Here is a 17,221-nt window from a genome sequence, read left to right as displayed (position 1 = left end):
CTTTGCTTCATTTGAAAACAAAAACCAATTTAAGTAGAGAAAGTCAATTTCTCACCTTTAATTAATACAAATCAAATGCTTTGATGGAAAATACAAACGTACAAATTTCACAGCTTATCAGATCTCAGAATCCCCGACCGCAGAACATTACATTTACATTTAGTCATTTAGCAGACGCTTTTATCCAAAGCGACTTACAATTGTTCAAACACCGACGGACGCAGCCATCAGGAGCAATGAGGGGTTAATTGTCTTGCTCAAGGACACTACAGCCTGCTAGCAGGAGGAGTCTGGGATCGAACCAGCGACCTTTAGATCACTAGACCACCAGCTCTACCGCCTGAGCCACCATCCCCTTGCAGAAGGGACACCTTGTCATCAATTTACACCGTGAACCATCACCGTCATTCCTCAGCGAATGATTTTCAATCGTCGTCGCAAGAGACGCGGGACTCATGAACAACTGGCTCATAGTGAACAAGTCTTTTAAATGACCCTGGAGGGGTCTGGAGTCACTCCGCCGAAAGAGTCGTTCGAGACTCTCTAACTGCATCCCGACACAGGCTGAACTGAGACCCCACTCTCCAACGGAAGAGAGTCCCGCATCCCCCGCAAGCCCCGCAGCGAATCTTCTATTCACAAACGGAGAATAATTACAGATGCATGGCAGAGCTCCACCAGCCAATCGGGTTGCAGAAGTTTTTATTTTATTTTTTATTTTTTATTGTTAATTGTTGCTGGGTAAGCGGGCGCTAGAACATCCTACACCGTGCTGATGCCATGCAAAAAAAAATAAAAATCTTAAAACAAAAGACGGTCCATGAATCGGAATTGATTGTGGTCTCCATTTAATCACTGGTAATTAAAAAGATAGAGCCAAAGGTGCCTTGGAACCTGGGGCATTTCTGACAACGTTAAATTGTCACACCTCTTACCACAGAGAGAAATACAGATTAAGATGTTATGGTCATAAAGATGAGGTGCGTGTGTGTGTGTGTGTGTGTGTGTGTTGTGGGGGGGCTGTCTCAGTGGCAGTTCTTGCAGTTGGGGTGACAGAGCTGGTTGTTCATGCGACATCTACACCCGGCGGATGTGTCTCCCTGGCCCTGGAAGAGAACGTCGGACGAATTCAGCTTTGACAAATTTGGAGGAATTCCCGATATGCATGAAATAAACAACTTTCAACCGAACGACCTGTGTTGGCGTCACATGCGAACAAGAGAGAAACTCAAAACCCCGGGTGAAGCACATGGGTAGTAACACTGTAGTAACACTTTTTAAACTAAAAATATATGTATGACTAACAGTGATATAATGTATGTACAGTTATAAATAATATAATATTTTTTTACAGTATATATTATGTATTTATTATTATATTGAATATATATTCAGATAGATGTACATATGTGTTATACAGTATCTAAAAAAATATTTATTTTGGTGGAATGCAAAGAGCAAACAAGTCACATTCAGCATTGGCCTGTTTTTCCTTGGACTTAAATCTAATCCTCAGTGATTATTTTCAGTGTCTTTATGAGTCGACTCGCTGAGTGACTCCAGACTTCAGAGTAATTTAAGGTATTTGTTCACTGCGGACAAATCGTTTGCGAGTGTCATCACTGACTAGTAGTAACAGCCATAATAATAATTAAAAATAATGAGCGTAGTTCTACGTGTTTCGGACGTTTTTGGTGGTTAACAGGATAGTGGTTCAGTACCATGGGATTAATTCAATGTTGAAAGTGTGACGTGGCAGAAAGAAGGTCAGGACACACTGGTCTAATGTGTACTATGTGTGTGTATGGACATGAGTGTGTGCGTTGTGCTACCTGTGGCCCCCAGCGGGCCTGCTTGGTGACCCAGCAGATCTCCGTCTTGCACATGAGGCAGCGAATCCAGTCGCAGCCGTCCTTCTTCTGCACGATGACGCTGCAGTGCGGGCACGCCATGGCCATGCCGCCCTGCACCAGATCCTGGGGAGCATTGGGGACCCGAAGACATCGAGTCACACCGAAATAATAATGATTCAAAATAATAAGGCAAATATACACAGGGTCCAGTTTAGTCGCGTCTAGTACGTATCACAGTTTCCCGGGTTCTCTGAAGCGCAGCACAATATCAAAATATCGAAATATCACTCGAAAAGCCCCAGCGCAAATGGCCGTTCGGAGCCGCAGCCTTAACCCGTTGGGTGATGGCGTCACAGAGCGTCGTACTCCGCAATCTCATCTCTCTCCCCCACCCGAGCGGAGGTTTTACAACCCCGGCGTAGCGGCGACACACACATGGTCAGCTACTTCTGGGCAGGTTTTCGTCGGCTTTTCACAAATTCCTGCTCGGAACGCAGAACGATATGGATCAAACTTGAAACGCGAGATGTCCATGTCTGTGGGTCCAGCGGTTTTTCGTGTTCCAGACACTTTTAGCCCGAAAAAAAAATGCCAAGGAGAATAACAATAATCAAAATCGGAACAATAACCCAGTCCTGAGGGCCAGGCCCCTCATAATAATAATAATAACATTGAGCGATATAATATAGGTAAAAAAATATATATATAATGTATATCAGTATCTTGTATAATACTGAAACAGGAAAAAATTATCACAAGCTATTTTTTATAAATTATTGAAAACCTATCGGTGTTTGGCTGGGATCTATCTATCTGTCTGTCTGTCTGTCTGTCTGTCTGTCTGTCTACCTATATCTATATATCCATCCATCCATCCAGCTACCCATCCTTCCATCCATCTATCTATCCATCTATCCACAGTATATTTTTGCAGGTTAGGTTCGATTTTTTGGTTTTCAGCTTCTAAAGGGTTACCTCCAGCAGCTTCTTGGTCTGCTGGGCGGCGAGGTCGTTCTGTGCTCGGATCTGCAGGTCGTCCTGGTACTCCTTACAGTTCATGTCCCGGTGGATCGCCTGGAAAAGGTGCACGTTGTCACCGAAAAAACGTTGGGACACTTCCTCTTCAGTCTGTTTTGATCAACGCAAACTTGCTTGCGTGCTGGAAAACTATCGCATTTCTTAACTCAGACCTTTTTTTTTTGTTGCGCCATCAATTTAGACCTTGAACCGTCACCTTCATTCCTCAGCGCATGATTTTCAATCATAGTTGCAAGAGATGCAAGGCTCGCGGACAATTCGCTCGTAGTGAACAAATCTATTAAATGACTCTGGAGTTTGGAGTCACTCCGCAAAAGGAGTCGTTGGCGGCTCTGTAACTGCATCCACACTACACAGGCAGAACTGAGACTCAAACGGAAAGAGTCACACATGCCCCACAAGCCACGCAGTGAATCACCCACTCGCTAACCGGGGATAATTACTGAGGATACAGTTAATGTGAAGACGGTTGAAGGCATTTGGCATAATTCATAATCAATATGACTGATATTACACCTTGCCGTCCACCAAAATCAATAATTTTGAAACTAATTAAATCATTCTTGTGATTTCCATTCACAACTGAGAGCTGAACTGACCCTTCTGACCCGTTACACTGACTGAATCAAACGAACGAGTCGGAAACGAGTCGGCCAATTTGAACACATCATTTTCACCGAGTCACTCGCGAAGAGCCCAATCTCCTCAAAGAGCCAAACTTTTCACCACTCGTTATTACTTCTCACAGTAGTTTCACTCACCACTATTTCCATGAGCAAAAACGGGGGCGGGAATGCTCACCTTGCAGAGGATGCAGTTGTTTTGGTTGCACAGCTCACAGAGGAACTGGTCCACCTCGTCCTCGTAGATGCACCACCCCGGGCAGTTCGGCGTCCGGCAGTGGAAGCTGTTCTCCAGGCGGCTTTCTGCGATGCTCAGGCGCAGATCCAGGAAGCGCTGGTGCTGCTCCTCCGTCAGCAGCTGCACGGGGCAGTTTTTTAAGAACAATAATGACCGGAATCAGAAAGGCTGATTTACAGCGATTGGGTCGCCAAATCGAATTGCAGTCTTTGCATTTAATACTATTGTAGAAATCAAACATTTAAGACGGATCATTTGGACAAATCATCTCTCTCGCATTGCATGTATCTTTATAACAGCTTCCTTTAAATTTCTCTCTCTCGGTAAGTATGAAGGGACATAAAAGTAGTACAGCAAATGTTGGCCCTGATGCAGAAGAACGGCTTATTTTTAACAAAGAAAACGTAATGGAGAAATAAAATCAGACAAAATGTTTAGAGTATTTAATGACTTTTAATGGCGTCTACTTGTAAAAACTGAATTTAAGACATTTTAAGGACCTGCAGATGCCCTGTTATCCCAAAATGCAAAAACAGAATAGCTGTGATGTGGAAAATATCACAGTTAAAAAGGTTGGACACGGAGAAGGTAGATATGTATAACTTTTATTTTTATTTTTTGCTGCAGTAACGCCTGGACCTCCCCACAGGGATGAATAAAGCGTGATCTTATCTTATCGTATCTTATCGTACAACTCTTTGGACTTACAGATTTAATCTCTCGGTCCTGCAGTTTGCTGTCACAGCTGTAGCCCTCCCCCATGAAGGGACACGAGACCTCGGCCTCCTGGCTGTTCAATATCGTCTCCCTTAGGCAGTCCCTTGTAGGACGGACGGACAAACACACACACACACACACACACACACACACACACACACACACACACACACACACACACACACACACACACACACACACACACACACACACACACACACACACACACACACCAATAAATACACATATGGCCTGTATGTATATTATTATTATTATTATTATTATTATTATTATTATTATTATTATTATTAACCAGGATAGTAGAACATATAGGTATAGACATAATCTCAGGCATAAAAAAAATATATAATATTATTATTTTTACTATTATTATTATTATTATTATTATTATTATTATTATTATTTTATATATTTTACTACTATCCTACAATTACAACATAAAATAAAGCTTTGAGTGATGAATCTTTGGAGGCTGAAACAGGTAAGTTAAGGTAAGTTTCATTTCGGAGTATTTAAATGTATATTTAATACAACACAGACAATAAATTATATTATATAATTATAGAACCCAGAATCGCAATTGTGGCGCCGCCCCTTACAGTCATACATATATGCAGTGAAATGTCCTGACGCCCGGTGATTACGCACAATAAGCTCTGTAAGCTCTAAAAACACTAAAAACACTAAAATGTGCGTCATCGACATGAGGTTGAACTTGAACTTGAACCTGCAGAAGTTGTGCAGGCAATCTCTCAGCGTGGCTCCCTCTCCTGGCTCCACGGTGCAAAAGCAGATGGGACACTCCACCTCGCACATGCTCAGCACGAGGCTCTGCATATCGTCCGTCTCCAGGAGACAGATGAAGTTCATGTCTCGCTCTTCCTGCTGAGCCTTCAGCACCAAAAAATAAACGATACGTGATTACACCGATCTCGTGCTAATCCTGTATCTCACCCCTAGCGCTAAAATGCCCCAGGTTGGCCGGTGTTTCAAATCCGGGGCTTTTGGAGCATGTACCTCGCACACACGGCAAAGACAAGGTGCTTCAATGCTCCTTGTTCTGATATGAAAGCGACGGTGAATCGAAGAGCTTATTCAACGTGTTATCGACGCGTTATTAACGTGTTATTGACGCGTCATTAACGCTTTATCAACATCGCCACCTGGTGGTACTGCAGGGTGGCCAACTGCTCCTGCAGCAGTCGCTCGGTTTCCTCTTGGTCCGGTGTGTAAGTCTCGGGGACCTGGTAGCCATCCGGACACTCCCCTCCGCACATCTCGCAGCCTGGACGCGTGGGCTTGTTCAGGTAGGTGCACTGTGAACAAGACCAGCCCGGCTGCGGGAGACGCAAAGAAGGAACGGTCGGAGTTAGCAGACAGACCATCACTCACCATAACTGCTGGCAATGTGCGGCGTAGCAGCAGAGAGGTCGTGCACCGACCTTAGGCTTGGGAGGGACTCTGGGAGGGACTTTGGCAGGCGGAAGAAGAGCAGCCGGTTCCAGTTTTGGCCGAGCGGCTTTGATTTCCACCGGGCCTTCTGTCAACCCTCTGGGTATTAAATGCACCGAATCGGCGATGCCTGGAAACAGGTTGAGGAGAAAAAAAAAAAAAATCGTCACAGCTAGACGGGCACCCCCGTTTGTATTATTTGCGATTCATATCGGATGACTGGATTTCAACCATTGAAAGGCTGCGAACCAATGTTTTTTTTTCCTTGTGGCGCCGCCGTAATGTTGACTGTTGAAGCTGGCCATGACCCCAGCGTTGATTCACAGTAAGGGAAATATGGTTTTAATACAGAAATGAGAATGTTTTTGTGTAAGGATAAGAGATAGTTGGGTGCAGGCATAGGGTTAGATATGATTGAAGTTCGGGTATGAGGTACGAGATAGATCGGGTTTGGTTTCAGTGCGGCAAACCTCAAGATCACCATCAAGCGGGAGGGATTACACAACGTTCCGCCCGGACCACGGGTAGAAACTAGCTAGTGGTTGTTGAAAAAAACAGGGACAAGGAAGGGGAAAGGAAGGCGCTCAAGGGGCCAAACAGTGCAAGAGCGGGCCACGTCGGGGGGGGGGGGGGGGGGGGGGGGCGTGTGCGCGGCGCGCGCTTTCGGACGAATTTGGCGGCGAACCCACTGTCCAGGCGCTGCTGCTCCTCGTCCAGCTGCTGCTGGTGCCGCGTGAGGTGGGCGGCTTGGGCGGACAGGATGAACAGGAAGGCCTGGTCCCCGCTGCAGCGCACGCCGTGGCTGTAGAGCGTCTCCTGGTCCCGCGCGAGGCGCTTGCCGATCACCCAGCGCTGCAGCGCCGGGTGGAAGCCGTAGTCGTGGCTGATCTGGGTTACAAAATGGATGGAAACACCTTACATTACACTCATGTCAAGGAGCTGCTGACGAGCAGGGGGCGACCATTTCGGCTCCGGAGGAACGGAAAAATGCTTCTCGGAATGCCGTCAAACGAGTTCAGCGCGGTGCGCGTGGTGGATTGCAGCAGCCTTATTCAATGATATATATATTTTTTTTTCAAAAGCCTCCGGTTCTTTCAGAGACGAAGGAGGCGGAAATCTGCTTTGTGCCCCTCGCCCCAGAACTTCCCATCGAGGCGCCCCAGACGTCGGGATAGAGGAGGTAGCGCCGCGTGGAGTGCCGGTCGACCGCCGAGCTTCTTGAATGACGCGGTCCGTCCACGTTCGGCTCATACACCATCATTTTTTTCGCCGCCCGTTGCCCTGGATAGATAATTCCGCTTCTATCGGGACGAGCACGTCCGAAGCTCAGCGCTGGGTGTGTGGCCTCCTGAGAGCCCGGTTACCTGGCTACCGCTGCTTTAAAAAACCTCACATGTCAAAGTGTTGATTTTCAGAGCTCCTTTAAACCTGACTCACACGAGGCTGATGTGACTCACCGCAGCAGCTGCATTTGTAACTGTGATTTTCCCTAAAAGCCGATGTCGATTTCACTATTTTGAGAACCAGGTGAACCAGGGACTGAATACAACTTTGGCATCCGGACACCCATGAAGGGTGGTGCGAGTGCGTTAAGCAGTGTCAGAATGGATAAAAATGGCAGGAATAAAATAACTTGGTTTTTTTTTTTTATGTCACTTTTCTACAATAAAGAGAACAAAAGAAACAAATGCAAAAGAAAAATGTGAAAACATGGTGACGGAAGAAACTCATTTGAAGACAGAATTTGGGCAGCGTACGCGACATGGGGGATGGACCGTCACGCATGGGTGTTTGGTTGCCGGGGCAACGCCGGCTGCAGAAGCACCTTGTCTTTGAGCCGAGCTATCGTCATGTCAACAGAGACCACAACGGTCACTGGGATGCACTTTGCTGACTGGGCATCCTCAACGCCCACCTTCAACCTAGAGGAGGAGGAGAGGGGAGGAGAGGAGAGGAGAGGAGAGGAGAGGAGAGGAGAGGAGAGGAGAGGAGAGGAGAGGGAAGGAGAGGAGAGGAGAGGGAAGGAGAGGAGAGGAGAAGGGAGGGAAGGAGAGGAGAGGGGAGAGGAGGAGAGGAGAGGGAAGGAGAGGAGAGGGGAGGAGAGGGAAGGAGAGGAGAGGGGAGGAGAGGGGAGGAGGATAAAAGCGAAGGGGACAGAAGAGGAGAGGAGAGGGGAGGAGAGGGGAGGAGAGGGAAGGAGAGGAGAGGAGAGGGGAGGAGAGGGGAGGGGAGGAGAGGAGAGGAGAGGGAAGGAGAGGAGAGGGGAGGAGAGGGAAGGAGAGGAGAGGGGAGAGGAGGAGAGGAGAGGGAAGGAGAGGAGAGGGGAGGAGAGGGAAGGAGAGGAGAGGGGAGAGGAGGAGAGGAGAGGAGAGGAGAGGGGAGGAGAGGGGAGGAGAGGGGAGGAGGATAAAAGCGAAGGGGACAGAAGAGGAGAGGAGAAGATATAAGAAGAAAGGAGAAGAGGAGAGGATAGAGGAGAAGGTGGGGGGGAGAGGAGGAAGGGAGAAAAGAAAAGGGGAGAGGAGAGAAGAAGAGCAGAAGAGAAAATAGGAGATGGGAATAAAGGAGAGGAGGAAAGAATCGAGGAAAAGAGGAGACACGAGGAGAGGAGAGAGGAGAAGAAAAAAACAAGAGGAGAGGAGAAGACATCTTTGTATAAAATACGGAACACTGCAAAGTCACACCGTGTATGCACCACATTTTGCACACACACACACACACACACACACACACACACACACACACACACACACACACACACACACACACACGCGCGCGCGGCGGTCCTACCGTATGGGCTTGTGGGGGTAGGCCTGACTGCCGATGGTGACGGAGACGGGGAGGCTGAGTCCTGACAACCTCTGGCAGAGCTCCACCGCCTGCTGGGCGTCTCCACCGCTGAGGGCCTCGCTCAGGGCCAGGGCCAGACGCTCCGCTGGACAGAGACCACCAGAGAGACCCCTTACACCCAGCATACACTCAAGGACTCTCAAGGCCCGCGCGGCCAAACTGTCTGGTCGGCAGGGATACACCGAAAGACTTTGAAAAGACTTTTGAGAGAGAAGACTTGTTCCCCCCCCCCCATCCCAGCAGTACTAACGGAGGATCCCACACCAGAGGCCTTTATCCGGGATTTTCAAGTCCCGGACAAATTTTCCAGATCTTAAAGAGGATTTTGTCTTAATGTCGGGGATACGCCAAAAGACACAACCCCCCCCCCCCCCCATCCCAGCGGAGCACACGCTGCTGGATTCAGTAAAGATGGCCGTCACGGGGGCGGGGGGGTCGCACATCTCGGGATTTCACCGCACATCAGAGGAGCCCAGACGCGAGACTGAAGATGAGATCAACCGGACGCAACGGGACGCTCACAGGAGTTCCCGACCAGCCTGAGACCACGGATCACCACGGTCGACTCAAATCAACGGGAGCGAGAGGCCCCAGGACGCGAGAGATTTCCTCAGAGGGGCGCGCTCCCGTCGCCGGCGGCGCTTGGATTTGAGACGGCCAGAGGCTCTGGAGATCCGTCCCGGACTGGACGGGGGACTCTTGCGAGAACATCAGGTTGAGCGGAAATGACCGTCGTACGTCTCGGGCTCCTATCGTGCGTGAACTACTGGGATGGAGGAAAAAAAAAAAAAGGCTTACACCATGTCTCCGTTAAAAGTCTTTTTGGCGTATCCCCGCCATCGGACGGGGCACCCGTGCAACGCCATGTGTTCTTTGCGTGTGTTTTTTGTTGTTGATGTAGCCTTGTCCCTCGTTCGCGATCCTTCTGTTTCATTTCCAGCTCATGCCACACTGCTGACGTCACCTGAGACCGGAAATTTTTGTCATCGGAACGGTGCGTTTACTGCAAATCGCAGCTTCCTCCTGACATTGCTCGGATGTCCTCCACCACCAGAGCTGCCTGTCACACACACGCCCGCACACACACATACAAACCACGGACACACGCGCGCGCACACACACACACACACGCATGCATGCACACACAGACACACGCACAGACACACCCATGCACACGCACACACACACACACTCACACACACACACACACACACACACACACACACACAGACACAGAGACACACCGAAGCACACGCACACACACACACACACACACACACACACACACACACACACACAGACACACAAACACAGAGAAACACCCAAGCACACACACACACACACACACACACACACACACACACACACACACACACACACACACACCCAAGCACACCACACTCACACACACACACACACACACACAGACACACACCCAAGCACACACACTCACACACACACTCACACACACACACACACACAGACACACACCCAAGCACACACACACAGACACACAAACACAGAGAAACACCCAAGCGCACACACACACACACACACACACACACACACACACACACACACACAGACACACAAACACAGAGAAACACCCAAGCACACGCACACACACACACACACACACAAACACACACACACCCAAGCACACCACACTCACACACACACACACACACACACACAGACACACACCCAAGCACACACACTCACACACACACTCACACACACACACACACACACACACACACAGACACACACCCAAGCACACCACACTCACACACACACACACACACACACACACACACACACACACACAGACACACAAACACAGAGAAACACCCAAGCACACACACACACACACACACACACACACACAGACACACACACACACACACACACACACACACACAGACACACACCCAAGCACACACACTCACACACACACTCACACACACTCACACACACACACACACACACAGACACACACCCAAGCACACACACTCACACACACACACACACAGACACACACCCAAGCACACCACACTCACACACACACACAGACACACACCCAAGCACACACACTCACACACACACACACACAGACACACACCCAAGCACACCACACTCACACACACACACACACACACACAGACACACAAACACAGAGAAACACCCAAGCACACACACACGCACACACACACACACACACACACACACACACACACACACGAACACAGAGAAACACCCAAGCACACGCACACACACACACACACACACACACACAAACACACACACACCCAAGCACACCACACTCACACACACACACACACACACGCACACAGACACACACCCAAGCACACACACTCACACAGACACACACCCAAGCACACACACTCACACACACACTCACACACACACACACACACACACACACACACACAGACACACACCCAAGCACACACACACACACACACACAGACACACACACACACACACACACACACACAGACACACACCCAAGCACACACACTCACACACACACTCACACACACACACACACACAGACACACACCCAAGCACACCACACTCACAAACACACACACACACACACAGACACACACCCAAGCACACACACTCACACACACACTCACACACACACACACACACACACACACACACACACACACACAGACACACAAACACAGAGAAACACCCAAGCACACACACACACACACACACACACACACACAGACACACACACACACACACACACACACACACACAGACACACACCCAAGCACACACACTCACACACACACACAGACACACACACACACAGACACACACCCAAGCACACACACACACACACACACACACACACACACAGACACACACACACACACACACACACACACAGACACACACCCAAGCACACACACTCACACACACACACAGACACACACACACACAGACACACACCCAAGCACACCACACTCACACACACACACACACACACATACATGTACAGACACACACACACACACACACGGAGGGAGTTGATCAGGAATAAATATCAGATAAATTGATCCCTCACCTTCTCGTAAATGAGTTGCTGTGCCATGTGACGTCATATTGGGAGCTGACAGAAAGTTGTGAAGAAACTTCCAAACTTCCCAGTCGGAATGTAAGTGATCAACCTCCTCCTCCTCCTCCTCCTCCTCGGAAGAAGAAGAAGAAGAAGAAGAAGAAGAAGAAGAGCCGGGGACTCGTCGTCCAAGCGCCGAGAATTGAATTATGTCTCGTGATACTTATGCGTTAGGAATAACAATAAAAAATAAAAAAAACAGGGAGGGAGATCATTCGCCAGGTGATCTGCATTGGACTTGGGCGAACAGGGAGAACGGAAAGTGAAAGTACAAGTGCCAGGAAGGGGATATTTAAAGGATCCGCACGGAATTTAGGAATCATTGGCTCCGCCTCGCGACGCCTTTCTCCGCTCTGATAACATATTGACAATTGACTTTGTTGTTGCTGTTTTTTGTTTTTTTGTTTTTTTTTAACATAGGTACAGAATTATAACAGCATTAGAATAGTATTTTGCATTATAATATATATATCTATATATATATATATATATATATATATAACGAGAATGATCCATTAAACCGAGCGCCGGGCTGTCGCTTTAAACGCGACATTCCACATTCCACGTTTCATACCAAAGCGCGTTACAGGACAAAAACAAGAGGCGTCAGAGGAAAAATAGAATAGAATAACATAACCTCACAAATAATATAAAGGGTGATATAGAATATCATAAATGAATAATATATAGAATGGAATAATATAACAAAATAATATTAAGAATAATATAGAATAACGTCAGTGAATGCCATGTACGGATAGAATCACAAAATAATACAAGGAATAATATAGAATAACATGAATGAATAATATATCGAATATAATAACATAACATAACAAAATAATATTAAGAAAATATATAGAACATAATAGAAGAATATGGAATACAATGATATTTAGAATATAATATATGTGTGTGTGTGTGTGTGTGTATAATCGAGTAGAATATAACAGAATACAATACAATAAGATAAGATACAAAAAAACCCTGAATTAATAGATAGAATAATATAGATTTGAGCTGACTGCTTATGTCCAGCAGAGGGCAGTGTCTCTATAAATTGACAGGGGTATTTTGGTACCTTCGCCACCGTTGAAGCGTTGAACGAAATCACAGTTGAAAATGTCAGTTATAATGCAAAGCGTCCAAACTGGTATGGATTTCAGAGTGAGGTCGACACCAATAGCGCGCACGCTGTACAGTGTATAGACCAAACGGTGAAGCTGCTGTTTGTCATATCCACTACATTACGCATTAGATGATAAATGATGGTAATCCACAGGGTTGTCTGTGTTGGGTGTATTACACTAAATTATGACACTAAATCCCAGAATTCCATTCAAGACTGTTTTGGGGTTTTTTCAGCGTCCTATGTTCGCACTCAACTTTTTGTTCGTCGCTTTCTGTTCTCCGAAGTTTGCCTTCTTCTGATGGATTGCTTTGTTGTTAGTTAGTTTGTTTGTTTGTTTTGGTCACTCCGGTGGCTTTTCTTTCACCCGCCCCGCCAGTTTGCCGACCCCCAACCGGGCGACGTTGGTTCGTAATAATCCTTCGCCGCCGCCTCTCACTCCTCTCACCTAGGCCAAATTTTTTTGCGTTCTCGCCGAGGAAAGGCGGACCCCGCCCACCCGACAATGGAAACTTCGTCAAGATAGATGAGGATAGATTATCGCAATCGCATAACGCAAAAATTCCCCCTGACATGGCGGTTTCTTATGAAGTGCAGGCTCAAGAAACGACCAAATATTTCAATTCACAATCGGGATTTTTTTTTTTTTTTTTACAAAAAAATTCTCACGGATTACCACTTTAAAGTCTCTTCAGCCAGAGTGCTGCAGGCGGAACCAATCACAGTTCGGTGGGAGGGGTGGAGGTGGAAGTGGAGGTGGGGGGGGGGGTAGGACCTGCTCTGCTTGTTTGCAGAAAGTTCCCCCCCTGCCTCCCGACTGCACCTCAGCCTCATCCGCCGGCGCCTACCAGACGCTTCCCACGCCCCGCTCCCACGGTTTAGCCGCAGAACGGAACGGGCGGCCCGAGCCGAAGATGCTCGCCTGCACGGAGATGATCACCATGTGCCTGCAGTCCGCCAAGAGGAGGCACCTCCTGGCGCAGCAGCAGCAGCAGCAGCAGCGGCAGCGGCAGCAGAGCCCGCCGCGCCACGGGGGGCTTCCCATCTTCCGCGACGTGAGTGGCTTCGTTGGGGGGCAAACTTGGTCCGTTTGTCGTCGTTACCGCGCGGAGGGGTCGGTTAACGAGTAAGGGAACCGTACGAGGAGAACTCTCTCTCTCTCTCTCTCGTGGTAGAAGAAATTCAGTGTTTGAGGACGAACTCCTCACGAACTCCATTTAACGCAGGACATTATTTGGAGGACAGGTGTTTGGAAATAGCGGTCAATAAATAATATTCACTTGCAAAGGACATTTGTACCCTTGTTTGTTATATAAAATAACCAAAATGTGCGTAATCGACACAAGGTGCTCGCGATTGTGGCTGCCTGGCGAGCACCTTGTGTCGCTTACGCACATTTTGGTATTTTTTAGTATTTTTAGAGTTTATAGAGCTTATAGTGTGTAATCACCGGGTGTCATGACATTTCACTGCATATATGTATGACCGTATGAATATGTATGTGACAACTAATCTCTTGAACTTGAACTTGAACTATATATATATATATATATATATATATATATATATATATATATATTTATTTATTTATTTATTTATTTATTTATTTATTTATTTATTATTATATTTTTATTTATATTTACATGTATTTATTATGCAAGTTCTGATCAATCAGAAGCCTACACCAGGGGTTCCCAAACAAGGTTTTTTGTTTTTTTTTCTGGTTTTGACGCCAGAATCAAAACGCTGTGCATGATAATTATCCTCCATTTATAGTCTCAGCCTCTAGCTGGGTCAGCGGGCTAGCCACGTCTCAAAACAAGCTTTTACCGCCTCTGTCTTTTATCAGCAGCAACGTGCACCGTATGGATGGCAGCGTCCAATAAAAGAGAAATCCTGTAGAAAAAAATTATAAAATACGGAAATTAGATTAAAAAATGGGCCGGTGTTTCTTTTCGTGGAGGACATACACCAGATTGCTTTGCAACACTACATTGTGATTTTTTTAGTCGTATTTTTTGTATCATTCACAGTAACGGTGTATATGTACTAGGGCCCAACCAGATACCACACACACACACACACACACACACACACACACACACACACACACACACACACACACACACACACACACACACACTCCTTAAACGAGGCCTAATATACATGCACACAGTTTTTTTTGGGCTTTTTGGGCTAGGAAATGTGTGGGTAAATATGAATAGGTAATAAACCTATTCATATTTACCCACACATTTCCTCTCCTCTCCCTGGAAAAAACTGTCCATTTTGAATAATTCTTTATTATTCCCTCACGCCTCCCTCACGCCTCCCTCTTCACATCCATTCTGTTGAAGTAAGTAGGAGAGTTTAGAAGAGTCGCTGGAAATACAAGACACTTTTCTTTGTTTAATAACTGTGAATATTATTTATGGCGGTGCTTAAAAAAATATAAAGTCCAGAATCTGGATCAGTTTATTCTGCCGAGTACATCTTCAAATGTTCTGCAGAGACATTTGAGTATAAAAAACATGCCTGACGGTCTTAAAATAAAATGAAATGGAAATAGCCAAATATACAGAAATATCAGAAAAAAAATAACAAACAGAAATTCCCAAATATATAAAAACCAACAGACTGTACAAAGTATTACTATATGGTCGATAATACGATATGTCCAAAATTCCAGATTATATCTAGTCTCATATCACAACCTCACAATATCAATATTATATCGATATAGATCACCCAGCCTTATGGATTTGTGCACTTTCTAATGGTATTTGGTGGTTTTCTTTTGCCTTGATTAGAGCTATCCCTTATCCCAATCAATCATCTCCGCTTACCGCCACCATTTTATAAAATAGTTCACAATCATACACTTCCACCCACATGGGTTGATGTAAATGAACTGTCCATCCAAAATTGTTAAGTTAAAATGTTCAACAGACTGAAGTTCAGAAAACTGCATGACTTTATTGTAAAGCAGTCTTAAATACCACATTTGACTATACAGTATATATACAGTATATACAGTATACAGTACAAAATCTCCTTGACGTCAACGAGAGACAATGACACAATACATCCAAACATTTGAAAGAAATGTCCCATTCAATGTGTGACGGCGATGGTGTGGGAGGCTCCTTTTGTCTTCTACTTCCTGTCGTGCTGCGGGACCCGGCCTTGCTCCACCGCTGTCTCTCTCTCTCTCTCTCTCATACTCTCTCTCCCTCTCCCTCTCTCTCTCTCTCTCTCCCCCCCTCTCTCTCCCCCTCTCTCTCTCCCTCTCCCGCTCCCTCTCTCTCTCTCTCTCTCCCTCTCTCTCTCTGTCTCTCTCTCCTTTCTCCCGCCCTTCCCTGCCTCTCTTCCGCTGTATTCTTCATCTCCTTCCCTCCCTCCTCTTCTGCTGCTTCTGATCTGCAGCCTGACCAGGGCCCTTACAATCCTCACATTTAGATGGAGAATAATTGTTACAATTTTTGATTTATTTTTATTAACAGTTATTATTAATAGTTATTATTAATAGTTACTATTAGCAGTTATTATTAACAGTTATTATTAATGGTTACTATTTACAGCTATTATTGACGGCAAAGCTCGTGCATTCGTCATGACAGAGAGACGGTGACGGACGAAGGGCAGAGGTGGAGACACCGACCTTGTTGACAGATGGAAAACGATAGCCAGGACGAGCCTCTGTTGTTATTAATAACCGGGTGGGTCAACACTGACAAGCCCGTCAGTGCTGACCTCTCTCTAACAATGCGGCTCAAAAGAGAACGTCGATAGAAGAGATGGAGCGAACCGAGCGAGAGCGTCGTTATCGCCGCCGCCTAATAGTGAAGCCGAACCCAGGGTCCGATCCCTCGTCCGGGAAGAGGCTCAGATTGATGTGCTTCTGTATTATGAGCGGTATTAGGCAGTAGAGACACGTATAGCTGTAGTTATAACTTTTTTGCCAATTGCTGTAAGTAGCCTTTAAGTGGGTACTTTTTCCATCAAATATCGAGGTAGCCTGCAGCAATGTTACTCGTTTCATTTTACCCTGCAGCAAAAACATGCCTTTCTATCCATTAAATAATAGACATTCAAAGATGGATCAATGCCCTCAGCAATAGTTAATAGAACCTCTGTGAGTTC

The 17,221-nt window shown here is 46.5% G+C and overlaps 2 protein-coding genes across 2 annotated transcripts in view; one reads left to right on the top strand and one right to left on the bottom strand.

The window, feature by feature from the left end:
* Positions 1-28: 28 nt before the first annotated feature.
* Positions 29-12,130, bottom strand: rbck1 (RanBP-type and C3HC4-type zinc finger containing 1). Its single transcript, XM_080000935.1, has 12 exons — positions 11,899-12,130; positions 8,733-8,877; positions 7,768-7,864; positions 6,632-6,830; positions 5,933-6,072; positions 5,654-5,827; positions 5,218-5,381; positions 4,461-4,572; positions 3,693-3,872; positions 2,829-2,927; positions 1,833-1,976; positions 29-1,106 (listed from the first exon to the last, which is right to left on the bottom strand). Exons 1-12 carry the CDS (start codon positions 11,933-11,935, stop codon positions 1,026-1,028), a joined length of 1,572 nt encoding a protein of 523 aa, XP_079857061.1. The 5' UTR covers positions 11,936-12,130; the 3' UTR covers positions 29-1,025.
* Positions 12,131-13,992: 1,862 nt separating this feature from the next.
* The window catches only part of necab3 (N-terminal EF-hand calcium binding protein 3), a gene marked incomplete at both ends in the record, with an annotated part of 37,255 nt that continues 34,026 nt past the window's right edge, over positions 13,993-17,221 (top strand). Inside the window, one exon of the mRNA XM_080001024.1 lies at positions 13,993-14,133. Within this exon, the coding sequence (XP_079857150.1) occupies positions 13,993-14,133 (141 nt within the window). The remainder of the gene's footprint in view (positions 14,134-17,221) is intronic.

Source organism: Zeus faber, assembly GCF_960531495.2.
Source record: "Zeus faber genome assembly, chromosome: 5".
Classification (NCBI taxonomy): domain Eukaryota; kingdom Metazoa; phylum Chordata; class Actinopteri; order Zeiformes; family Zeidae; genus Zeus; species Zeus faber.
The sequence above is the reverse complement of the archived record's forward strand: the minus strand, read 5'-3'. Positions and strand labels throughout refer to the sequence as shown.